Source organism: Canis lupus, chromosome 13, assembly GCF_048164855.1.
Source record: "Canis lupus baileyi chromosome 13, mCanLup2.hap1, whole genome shotgun sequence".
NCBI lineage: Eukaryota > Metazoa > Chordata > Mammalia > Carnivora > Canidae > Canis > Canis lupus.
In genome coordinates this window covers 16922612-16935559 of record NC_132850.1, presented here as the reverse complement: position 1 = coordinate 16935559, position 12948 = coordinate 16922612, and the positions used below count along the sequence as shown (strand labels likewise).

General features: G+C 54.1%; 1 protein-coding gene across 6 annotated transcripts in view; it reads left to right on the top strand.

The window, feature by feature from the left end:
• RNF220 (ring finger protein 220) overlaps nt 1-12948 on the top strand; it is a 234794-nt gene that overhangs the window by 205113 nt on the left and 16733 nt on the right. For 5 of the 6 annotated variants that reach the window (XM_072772488.1, XM_072772492.1, XM_072772490.1 and 2 more), the window contains exons 4-6: nt 2023-2068; nt 5501-5602; nt 10648-10690. In XM_072772488.1, the coding sequence (XP_072628589.1) occupies nt 2023-2068; nt 5501-5602; nt 10648-10690 (191 nt within the window). Of the gene's footprint in view, nt 1-2022; nt 2069-5500; nt 5603-10240; nt 10487-10647; nt 10691-12948 lie in introns of those variants that run through there. The other variant, XM_072772493.1, reaches the window with a different exon arrangement.

Genomic DNA, 12948 nt, shown 5'->3' with positions numbered 1-12948 from the left:
ACAGCTGCCAGACCCATCACATGTGGTTGGTGCACGATCATGGTTCACCCTTTCCTTTTCTGTCCCAACCTGATCCTGTTCAGACAAAGCTCAGACCTCAGGCTGGGAGTCCAGTGAGAACATTGTCACAAGGTAGATGCTTCATTTCTGTACCTGTCCAGATACAGGTGTAATGGGATGTCCATCCTTGTGGACTGAAGGGATGCTAAAAGGAATCAAGTCACCAACTAGTTGCTCCTCGAGGGCACCCAGTTTCCTCTCTGTGTCCCCATTGCCTAGATCAGGGCCTGGCAGGGCACAGGAATACAGGGACTGTTCAGGAACCAAATGGAACTGAATAGAAACCTGGTCTGGCTGTCCTCCCCAGTGTATGATGGCCACACTGTGTGATCAGACAGGCAGACAGCTCTGTTTTTACACTCAGACCTTGGCCTCAACCCTGCTGCTCAGCCTGGTGGCCCCTGCACTGTGATGCGTGTGTCTGTGTGGGTGTGTGTCCATATGTGTCTGCATGTGTGGACACCTGAGTATCTGGCTGAGTTGCAGTGCATGTGGGTATCTGTATCTATGCATGCATTTATGTGGATGTTGGGGCCTGAGCAGCTCTTCACCCACGTCTGGGTGACCGTTGTGAACGTGTCTTTATTTACAACACGTTTGAGCCTCTGGCTGTGACCACATGTGTCAGAGTGACTGTTGACAGAATTATGGACGGTGGGTATGTGAGTATTTGCCTTTACACCAGGGTTCCTCAACCTCAACACCCTTGACATTTGGGGCCAGATAATTCTTCGTTGTGAGGGGCTACCCCATACATGGTAGGATGGCCAATATCCCCTACCCACCAGGTGCCAGTAGCAAACTCCCTGCCCCCGGTCATAACGGTCAGAAAGGTCTCCAGTGGCCACAGGTCCCCCGGGCGACAACGACTGCTTTATCTGAATCTGCCTAAAAGCCTTTGCTCACATACTGGGTGTGTCTGTGTCTGCCTCTGTGGGTGCTCCCTGTGCATTTGCCCTGTGACTCCGTGCGTGCTTCGTGCATCCTGCCTTGGGTGTGTCGATGTGTCTTTTGTGCCTTACGGGTCTCTCTGTGGGTATGCCCGGCCTGCAGGGCTCGCCTGTGCAGGGGCCCGTGTGAACGGGCTGTGTCTGCCTCCTGCATGGCTCAGCCAGTGCCTCTGTGTGCACGTATTTGTATGTGTGTGTGAGTGCACGTGCGTGAATGTGTGAGCACAGATGTGGTGAGCACAGTGGGGGCAGCAGGGAGGGAGGGACAGGAACAGGGATATTAATGTTTCTGAAGTGGATCTGATTTGATACGTCTTGTTCCATTGTCAGCATCTGTTTAGCAGGGATTTGTAATACTTTGTGGCTCTGGATCACTCATGCTTAGCGCGGGATGTGGCCTTGCATACCAATTTTGTTATTAAACACAGTCCTCGCCTCCCCCACAGCCCATCCATCACCTCCCGCCCCCGCCCCCGCCTGCTCCAAGCCGCCCACCATATTTCAGGGCCCAGCTCCCGCCCGCCTGCCGCGCCCGATGCCGGAGGGCCTGGGGCTGACAAATTGAATCAGGGGGAGATCATTCCTGGCCTAACGCAGTTTGCAGCGTGTTGGAGGGAGAATTGACAAGAGCCATGTCAGCTCCATCACCCCAATCCCATAGGAGCTAAGAGCAGGCTGGGGATAGGAGGTGGAGGGAAGGGGGCATCCAGGACAAGCAAAATCCTCAGGGCTGATACCAGGAGTCAGGTAAAGCCCCCTACTCAGCGCACGAGGGAGCCCTCCATGCCTAGTGTCTCCGTCCCCCTCCCAGAGGCCAGCTCTGACCACTGGTCCCTGATCGAGGCTGAGCTAGTCAGGGCCACGGGGGTTGAATGGCCTTGGTGGAGCTTGGCTGAACGGGGCTGGGCTAAGCTGGCTATGCCTTCTCTTTTTGGGGTCTTCTTGCTATTCTTCTCTTGCATGCCCTGGGCAGCAAGTGGGATGGTCACCCTGTTCTCTTCTTTCTTGGCAGCAAGAATTCCCTTCTGAAGGATGCCATGGCTCCAGGCACCCCCAAGGTAGGTGGACAATTGTGTGTTTTCCTCCTACGCATCCTAACCTAGGCCTCTAGGCCTACCCATAACTGATTCCCCTTGAGGAAAAGGAGCTCTTCCTGGACCCCCCACCCCCCAGCTGTCTCCAGGGTTTGATCATCAGCCTGAGGCTTAGGGCTGCCCTGTGTGCTTGAGAGAGAGAGAGTGTGTGTGTGTGTGTGTGTGCGCGCGCGCGTGTGCGTGTGCATGTGTGTGTGTAGTCTGAGTGTGAGCCAGAGTATGTTCATCTGACTTCTTCCCCTTCCAGTCAGGACAGGGGGCAAAGCTAAGAATGACCTGGGGGCAAGGGGAACTCAGACACCAAGACCCAAAGGAGGAAAGGGAGCTGTAACACGTTAAGAAAAAATATGGAAGTGCAGGTCAAGACAGATAGGGCACAGGCCTTAGAAGCCAGACTGTGGTGTGTGGGTGTGCGTGTGTGTGCACTTTGTCCTGAGGGCAGCAGGGAGCCAGGGAGGATGTTGGGCTTCTCTGGGGGGACAGTCTGCCCCCTCTAAACAGATACTATGGGAGAGAAGTTTGAGAGCATCAGATGGAGAAAGGAAAAATGAAGGGCATGTAGCTGGCTCGAAGGAGGAGCCAGAGAGGTCTTAGCACAATGACACACGATTTGTACCAAGCACTCCCATAGGTGGCCACAGAGGCAGATGGTACTGCTTCCCCGAAGGTGATGATTTTGAGGGAGTGGGGACATGGGGAGGAGAACTAAACCCTACTCACTGAGTGTCCCCTTCCTCACCCTCGGTAAGGCAATATCCTTTCTTAAAAGTTCTCACATGACTTGCAAAGGCAGGAATCTCTGGCCCTTTTTCTAGGGAGTGAGGAGTGAGTGTTAAAGCTTCAGAAATGGATGGAATCAATCAGGAGGAGAGCCCAGAGAAATCAGAGCAAAAGCCAAGAAGAGATTCTGGGGACCCCTGCACTGGGAAGTCAAGATAAGGCGCAGGTACCAGGAAAGGGGCAGAGGAGGAACAGTCACAAGTTAGGAGGGGCACAGGAGAGCATGGTGCCCTAGGGGAGACTCCTAGGGCAGAAAAGTTCTAACACCTATGGGGTGGCCAGCAGTCAGAGAGAGAAAGTTTGGAGAAGGGGGTCACTGTATTGAGAAGCACTGGTGACATCTGAGAGGGCAGCTTGGAGGAAAGGAGCCAGAGGGATAATATTACCTCCAGGGGTTGGCCCAAGTACCCTGGAGGCCTTAGTAAGGGTGAGTGGATTTTGCACCTTCACTCAGGACATCACTCAACACAGAAAGCTGGACAGAGGAGGGGCAGAGACAGATGCAGGCCCTGCCCAAGGAAGCAAAGCCCTCCTGCCCCAAAGAGAAAAGGTGGGGGCTGCCGCACAGCTGTGGACCTTACAGGTGGGGGAGCCACACTCCGAGGTTGGCCCGGCCCCGTAGCATTCGGTGCATGTGGTCAAGCTGCCAGGTCAGCCACCACAGCTGCTGACTCCTGACACCTGAGCACGTCTGTCAGGACTAGGGAGTGGACCCCAGTGAGGCCTGTGCTCGAAAGATAAACACAGATACAACCCACGTCCATACCTAGTCCCGTGCAAACGCAGGTGCATGCACGCTGAGGTCAGAATACTGACACAGGAGGTCTTAAAACATGCGTGGATCTTGCAACTACAGACACAGGCATGTGGATAATCAGACTCCCAGGCAAGGGCCCCCAACCGCTCCTAGATTCATGCTCATGCCCCCAAAGCTGACCATCTCAGGGTCTGTCCCCCTGCCTGTAGCTGAGGCTTTAGGGAAGCAGGTCATGAGTGGAAGAGGCGTGAGGCAGAAGGTTCAAACCAGAGACTGAGAGGACAGGGAGGAGGAGGGAGGGGGGAGGAGAAGAGGGCGAGGGGGCCTTAGACAAGATTGATGGCCTCATTGCCATTAAGAAAAAAATTAGCCGGTGGCGGCTATCATATTAAAGGGTGAAGAAGCCGTGAATTATTTTCTTAAAGATCTTATCGCTTACAATGATAATTTTACCTTCCAAAAGGCCACTTTTAATGAGGCGAAGAGCCAGGCAAAAAGTCATGATTTAATGCCTGGATTTTTTTTTCAAAACACATTTTACTGCTTTTTGGTCCATGTTTAAAAAGCGCCAGTGACCTTTTTTTATTCTGCTTGCCCCAGGTATAATGCTGGGGCCTCCCAGGGCTTCTAACCTAGAGAGAATGAGAGAGAGAGAGAGAAAGCACACAAGAGCGAGCTCTCTCATGGTGGGGGGGCAGGGACCCCACATTGTTTCCCCTCCTCAGCATCCTCCCTGGGACCAGCGGAGAGGGACCTTGCCTGGAAGCCCACCTCACTGTGCCCTGGGCCTGGCGGGGTGAAGAAAGGGCTCCAAGTTGCAGGCCCTTCCCAGCTCTTGCCTCCGCCTGCTCCCTGCTCCGGGGGAGAGAGGCTGAGTCAGGGAGCCCTGCCAGACCAGCAGCTGCCCCTCCCCTCCCAGGGCCCTTGCCTGAGGATGTGCAAGCTTGGTCACCGCATGCGGGTCACATCCTAAGGCTCGGTCGGAGATGAAGGATAAATGGCTGCTCCATCTTTCCCAAATTGCTTTCTTTGGGCTGTCACTGGCGATTTGGCATGGTTTCTAGGCTGGGGAGGCCTCCTAGGGAATTGTACGCTTCCGGCTCAGGGCTGTGCAGGCTGGAGAGGGTGGGGGAAGGAAGTGGGGATTGCTTTCAGGCCTCCAGGCCCCCCGTTTGCAGCTGAACAGGCCTTGGCAAGAGCCAGCAAGTGCAGGCTGAACGTGCCATGTGGTATTTAGAATTGTGGCGCTCGCACACAATGTAAAGCAGACAGTTTATTAATCTAAACTGCAGGCGCATGTAGGAGAGGCCGCGCAGGATTGACGTGGGGGGGTTAGTTCCGCCGGGGTTCTTGCTGGGGTCACTGCCGCAGCGCAGGGATAAATGGACCCAGCGTACATCCCAAGCTGCATGCGGGAAACTCATACATACTATTTAATTTACTGTCTCCCTAGCAGGGCTGCCGCCAGTCTGTATTAGGGGCAGGCAGGGCAGCGGGTATGTGGCCTTACCCCCAGCCCTTCAGGGGGGTCCTAGAGTCTCTGTCTGCTAAGGGAGAACAAAGCCCACCGGGAGGGGGCAGGGAGTCCTGCCTCCCGTGGGGCAGAGGTCACCGGGGGTCTGGGAGGTTTGGACACTCTTGGGAGGTCCCTACCCATTCCTAGAATCAAGCCATCCTCTCCCATGACCACACCGCCAGGGCCCCAGAGACTGCCTCCCGAGGCGCAAGAGTAGTGGAGGACATGCCCTCTGCCTTCCTCTCTGTCCCTCTCCCCAAAGCTCTGTTGGACTGGAAACTCTAGGGGGCTGAACTGCAGGTCTCATTTGGCCTGAGGCGACATGTCCTCTTTCTTCTTCCAGTCCCTGTTGTTGTCTGCTTCCATCAAGAGAGAAGGAGAGTCTCCAACAGCGTCACCGCACTCCTCTGCCACCGACGACCTGCACCACTCAGACAGATACCAGGTGAGGGAGGGGTGGGTGGGCAGCAGAGGGAAGCTCACACGCTGAAAGGTTAGAGGGGCTTACCTGGTGCTAACTCGTCCCTTCCTCATGGCGGGGGTGTGTGTGTAGAGAAACCTGAGCTGTATTTAGTTCTCTCTGGGTCCCCCAAGTGAACCCAGACACAGGTGTCAGGGAATGGGCCTCAACGGACGGGTTTTAAGGAGTGATGCCAAGGTCACCTGGGTTCGGGCAGCCTCTGAGCACCTCTGAAGCATCTCATTCATCAAGAGAGATCCTATGTGGTTTGGTCTAATGAGGGACCCAGAGACGTAGTCCTAAATCCCCTGAAGACTTCAGACTTCAAGACCAGGATCCTTTGAGCAAATAACTACTCAATCCGGCCAGACCTTGGTATCAGACCCAGAGAGAGAAACAAGCAGACAGGAAGGGAGTAATCACACAATCCTAAAAGATCATAGCAAGAGGGGGCCTACGGGTAACATCCTAGCTCTATATGGATCTCCTCTGTAATAGGAAAGGGAAAGAACTCCCCCAGGAACTTCTGAGGAGAGGTAGAGTCCTGCCCTTGGGAGCCTTGGTCAGATGGAAGAAAACAGAGCCCTGCTCCAAGAAACATTTGTCTAAATGGCAATGGGGCTTCTCAGGGACCCCAGTGTGAAAGGAGAAAACAGCTCTGACTTGGAAACCGTAGTCTGACATGCATAGACAAGGCAGCAGGGCCCATAATCCTGGATAGGAGGCCTGGGTCACTGCTGGCACACAGGAAGCCTCTGTTAGAATTAGAGGTGTTCTCCTTGGACCCCCCCCCGTCCTCCCAACTGCACATCATTGTGCAGAGTTTAGAGAAGGGAGTGGACAGCAGCCTCCAAGGGTACCTCCTGTGCTGGATGCCTCTCTATAGGGGACTCAAACTCTACATGGGACCCAAAGCCCTAGCCCTGGGGAGGGAGCCCCACCCTCATAGACCTTGGTTCAAGAGAGGCAGCCAAGTCCAGCCCCTGGGGAACACAGCTCTCACCCAGACAACCCTAGTATAAGTGGAGAAATGACCCAACCTAATCTCCCTAATCTGACAGGGAGACAAGGCTCTGTACCAGAGAGTTCCACTCCAAAGGGATGGACAGAGCCCTGCCCTTAGGGGTCATCCTGCCTCCCTGTCTACTTCAGTCATGGCGTTCAGCCTCAGCACCCACCAAACTAGGAAAAGAACTGCCATCAGGCATAGGCATGGCACTAAGGTCTTCTGCGATTTAGGTTCAATCCGTATTTCCAGCTTCTATCCCTAACACTGCCCTCCGTGAGTCCTGTGGGCTATCCTCACAGAATTAATGCTAACCACTCTCTGGCTGTGCCATTCCTTTCTTGCCCGCGCTTTTACACATGCTCTTTCTTCTAATGGGACTATTTTACCCCATCACATTTCTTTTTTTTTTTTTTAAGATTTTATTTATTTATTCATGACAGACAGAGAGAGAGAGAGAGAGAGAGAGAGAGAGAGGTGGAGACACAGGCAGAGGGAGAAGCAGGCTCCATGCAGGGAGCCCTACATGGAACTTGATCCCGGGTCTCCAGGATCAGGCCCTGGTCCGAAGGCAGGCGCTAAACCGCTGAGCCACCCAGGCTGCCCCCCCATCACATTTCTATTTACCCTTCAAAATCCTACCCAAAACCTGTCTCCCCTAGGAAGCCTTTCTGAATTAGCTACCCTCTTCTCATGACCCCGGTATGTCCCTATGATTGCTCTTATCATCCTATATTGATCACCTGTTCTTTTTTTTATTTTTTTTAAGGTTTTATTTATTTATTCATAGAGACACGCAGAGAGAGAGAGAGGGGGGCAGAGGCACAGGCAGAGGGAGAAGCAGGCTCCATGCAGGGAGCCGGATGTGGGACTTGATCCCAGGTCTCCAGGATCACACCCAGGCTGTAGGCGGCGCTAAACCACTGCGCCACCGGGGCTGCCCTGATCACCTGTTTAGCTATATTTCCATTATTCATTGACGTATAACAAGCCATCCCAAACGTAGTGGCTTAACACAATTTATTATTTCTCATGATTTTGTTGGTTGACTGGGCCTTTGTTCATTTATGCAGTTCATTCAGCTGGAGGACTGACTACTAGGCTGAAAAGCCTCGCATTCTGGGAGATCAGGGTGCCTTGGTTCTCTTTCATGTGGCCTCCTATCCTCCAGTAGGTCAGATCAGCTTCTTTACTTGGCAGCCTCAGGGCAGTGTCACACCAAGAGGGTGAAGGCCAAAACTGCAAAGCCTCTTGAGGCCCAGACACTGGAACTCACACATTACTTGGCAAAACAAGTCGCAAAGCTAACCCATAATCAAGGGATGAGGAAATGCAGCTCTTGACAGAAGGAGCTGCAAAGAAGTGTGGCCACATTTAATCTATCACAGTGAGCATGACTGTTTCACGAGACTGGGAGTTCCTCCAAGGCAAGGACCTTGTCTCATCCTTCTTTACTCCCTTCCTGTACTCAAACGTGCTTAGCCCAGTGTCCTTGTCTTCAAGGGGTTAGATTTGCAAATAAATAATTATAGCCCAGTATTTTAAGTGCTATGACAGTTATAAATAAGTTTCTGGGACCACACAGTATAAAGAGGGACAAATCAGAGCAAGCTTCATGGAGGAGGTAACAACTGAAACAGGGCTTCAGAGGACAAGTAGGAGTTCACTTTGGTGGACAAAGAAGAAAATCCGCCATTTCAAGGCAACCCTGTGTGCAAAGGACATGAGGTATAACGGAAGGATGTATTTGGGGACCTGCTGGCAGTTCCGTTTTGTTAGTGTGTAAAACACACAGGGAATTGGTAGGGGGTGAAGCTGAAAGTACCCCAGGGGCTAGCTGGGTATCCCAACCCCTGATCTTTGTACAATGCCTGGCATGTACTAGTTGATCAGTTAAGTTTGATTTTTTTTTTTTTAATCATCAAACTAGATTTTGAAAGCGGAGGGTAGTGGTTCCTGGTTTGGATTCCCATTTACTTAGCTTCTGCTGGGTTACCTAACCCCCTTAACCATGACCTCATTTTACCTTCATAGCAACTGTGCATGCTAGGATTCACTGCCCCCAATTCACTGCTAAGGAAACAGGCCTAGAGAGGGGATGTGGCTTTTTGGGAACATGTAAATTAGGAGTAACAGAGTCAGAATTTGAACTGGAATCTGTCTGGCCCTGAATCCTAGATTGTTTCCCAGCTCTGCACCAGGCTCAAGGGCTTCCCACATAAACACCCTTCTCCCCTTCCCACTGGTATCTCTTGCAAGGCTAGACCCTGTGCTGGGTGACTAGATAGAGATGACCTTACCCCCAGTAGAAGGGACACACATGCAAACAATCACAATACTCAAGACCAGAGGGAAGCCAAGAGATGGGGAAAACTCGGGGGAGTTTTCAACCTTTGGGGAAAAGCGAAGCCTTCCTGGAGTCCTGAAGGGATGAACAACCATTTACCAAGCAGGGAAGATGGAGGCATGGAGGATAATTAAGTCCAGAGCCCAGACACTCAGCAAAGCTGAGTGTCAAGATGGCAAAGGAACAGAGCAAAACTGGTAGAAGAAGGAGAGTCTGAGGGAAAAAAGCAGGTCACATAAGGCCCGTGTGCCAGGCTGCAGATCTTCTAGGTGGAGAATCACTGAAGGATTTAACCACGTTGCGGGGAAGGAGACGGGGTCAATCTTGCACAATACAAAGATCACATTGTGTGCAGCCTGAGGGATGGGTCGCAGGGAGAGAAACCGAAGGCCAGAAAGCCAGATGAGAGACAAATTCTGAGAGCTCAGGGACTACGAACTAGAGCAATAACATTCAAGACAGCTGCAGCCACTGAGGCAGCACGCTTCGCAAGCCTTGTGGGGGGCCCTGGGGTCACCCGGCTGACCCACACGTGGCCCCACCCCTGGAGCGGTCAGCGCCCCATAAAAATGTGTAGGAGCTACAACGAAGAGAGCGATGGAAGTACTCTAACGGGGGAGGGAAAGAATTTTGCTTAGGCCTGGAACGAGGAGTCGGAGCTGCACAGAGGTGGAGAGAACTTTGAGGAGACCTTTCAAGCTGGGCTGTCCCACATCTGCGGCCGGATTGAAGGAGGGTGGGGCCGGCGGGTGCCCCCCCCCGGGTGCCTCCCCCCCCCTCCCCCGGAACCGAGCCCCCTGGAGGGACGCGGAGCCCCCTGGCGGGACGCGGCTGGGGGGGCCTAGGCGCGCGGTGCAGGTGAACCCTCCAGAGGCTGTCCCACGGCCTCTAACAGTCCCCCCGCACCCGCAGAGAGCCCGGGGTCAGGACACTCGGTGGGATCGCCCGGAGCCACCCGGGACCCAGGCGCCCCCCCCACCCCCCAGCAGAGCGCAGGCCGCGCGGAGGCGGGGTCCCGGCCGGGGTCCGACGCGAGGCTCTGGGCCGGAAGACGCCCCGCGCGGGCAGGGGGCGCGGGGGTGGCTGGGAAGACCCGGCGGCAGCTGAACCTCGGGCCGGTAGGCTTGGCGGACGGTGGGAGGGGCCCCAGGGCGGCCCCAGCCGGTTGCTACCGGAGTACGAGCAGCTGTTTCCTGGTCCCGGTCCGGCCGCCGTGCCCCCACCCCCCCCCGTGAACTTTCACCCCGGCGCGCGACGGCAGCGGGTCACGTGATCAGGGCCAACATGGCCGCCGCCGCCGGTGGGAGCTGAAGTGCCGCCGCCGCCGGGCAGCCGGGGGGAATCCGCCCGCATCGCCGCCCTCGCCGGCCGGGCGGCCGCAGGGCCCAGAGCGCCAGAGACCGGGGTTGGGGCGGCACCGTGCGGCGGCCACGGGGTCCCGTTAGAGCATCCCCCGGCGGCTATGCCGAGGGCCCGGAGCGGCCGGCGGAGCAGGGGGGCCGGCGGGAGGGAGGAAGTAGGTTTGTTTACGGGCTGTTTGGGGCGGGGCAGGCGGGGCCCGGGGTCTAGTGCTGGGGCGGGGGCCAGGGCTCCAGGCCGCGCCTGACGCTATTTTTTTTTTTCTTTTTTCTTTTTTTTTTTTCTTTTTTTTCGCTTCTGCTCGGGATCTTCTCCCAGACCTTCCTGCGAGTGCGAGCCAACCGGCAGACCCGACTGAATGGTGAGTCTTGCCCGGCCCCTCCCACCGCCCCACCCCCGGCCTCCTCCCTCCCTCGCTGCGAGCGGCTCCAGGCTCGCCTGGGGCTCCTCGACATTGGGGCCCTTTGGCTCGGTCGCAGTCACCGCGCATGAGAACGTGCTAACCGCGGCGGCCGCCCTCAGTTTCCCCGTCTGTCTAATGGAGGTTATGGTTCCAGCTCTTGCCCACGCCTCTCTAAAGGCCTTCAAGAACCCTGGCGGGCAATAAGTACCAGAGAATGAGGAACAGGCTACACAATTCCACTCGGGAGCCCAGCTTTGAATTTGCAGACTGCTGGGACCTCACTGTACAAGCCGGCAGGGCGCTGGAAATGTTTTTCTTCCAGTTTTTAATCAGTGCCCAGTAGCGTGAATACAGCCTCTCTGCTGAGACTTGACAATGCAGTGAGATCTGGAGTTCCCACGGCAACAGGAACTAACTCGTCCCAGGGCTCTTTGAGTTATCAGTCGGCCCACATTTCACAAAGGTGATCAGCGTGGGCCCGACAGCTCTTAGAGGCCTTCTCTGAAAGGACGTCGTGTATGCACTACCTGGTGCCCCCCCCCCCCTTTTGGATTCAAACCTCTAGAGCATTACTATTTGCTGAACACAATTGGATGATCCTAGTTTTTTGTGCTGAGTAGGGTGTGGTACATCTGGGTGCCGGCTGCAAGGGGCTGAGGGTCTCTGGGCCAGCTGGTAAGTGAGCGAGGCTATGGACAGTCACCATCCCCAGGTCCTGCCACTTGGTTTCCGCTGCCTGGCCCAGCCCCGATCCGGGAAGAGGAAAGCTTTCGTTATGGGCTGACACCATGTTAAGCGTTATCATTATGAGGCCGCTGAGAAGAAAGTAGGAACATATTTTGTAGATAAGGAAACTGTGGTTGGAAGAAGGTGAAGGTGATTTGTTTACAATCACGTAGCTGGATTAGTGAACCATGATTTAGACTGAAGTTTACCTCCACAGCCTGTGCTTCTGTACCCATGGCATGCTACCTCCTTAAGCAAATACAGACCTTTCCCTACCTGTGCCTTTAGTAAGCTTAGTTCAGGACTTCCAAAATGAATGGCAAGTTAAACCAAACTGACCTTGCATATCTGAGACTATTCAGGTGGTGTCCAACCCATGAGGGTGCCTTCCTGGCGTTATAAGGGACCTCCTGTTCTGAGTGGCTTGGGCAAGAACAGCGTCCAGTATCACGCTCTCCTTGGCAGTTCTGTAAGATTGATTTCTTTATTCAGTAACCAACGTCTATCATAGGCCCTTTGAATTGGCACACTGCTCCACATGGTCTTCGAGAACCGTCAAGGTCCCTTGCCTTTCTGATGTTTAGCATCCCTTCCCCATCCCAGCACAGGCTGCAGGGTGCCATAGTGGCTCAAGCCTGAAATTCCAAGGGTTAGGATGGTCAAGGTGGAGGGATCTAGATCTTTGTCTACAAACCCAAAGAGATCACTAGAACATAGTCCCCTCTCCTGTAGTGAGAACACAGGAAATTGAAGATAAGGGTCAGGCTACAGACCAAGACTTCTCAAACTCCATGCCACCTCTGGTGGGGTGATGGCTTTCCTATTGATTTGGGTCTTTCTAGAGCTACTATTCTGGAGTTGGAGTAGCTCCCTGCCTCTCAGACTCAACAGGAAAGAGGTAGGTCCCCACGTGCACATTCTTACTGCCTTAGCACACTCAGGGATCAGTCTTTGTTGCTACTCTCAAGTCAGTGGGGGGAACTGGGGAGACCTCTTAGGACAGGAGACCATTTTAACCTGTGGAGGGAGGCCTGATTTCTTATCCTGCCTTTGCCACTTTTTAGCTACTCGAACAAGTGTCTTGTTCTCTCAGCCTTGAGTTTCTTCTGTTAAAATGGTTAATGCAACCTTGCTTTCAGGTTGAACATAGAATTAAACAAGCTACCCTTGTAAGGTATTTAATGCTGAGTCTGATACACAGCTGAAGCTCTAAATTGTAACATTAGCTTTCACCTGTGTTCCCCTCCCTAAACAGAATTCATGAGCTTTCCACCAGGGTCAGTGTCCTTGAGAAAGTTTTTCCTGGCCCTACAGGGGGGAACCTTTTTCTCCCTGGCTGGTTCCCCCACACACACACCCCCCCCATCAGTCTGATCTCAGAGTGCCTAGCTCTGCTCTTGATAGTGCATGAGGAAGGTGGCAGTCCCTTGTTTTGACCCCTTCCTGCTTCAGTGACAGGAGGGCTGCGGAGAGGGATTAGTGAGCTAATT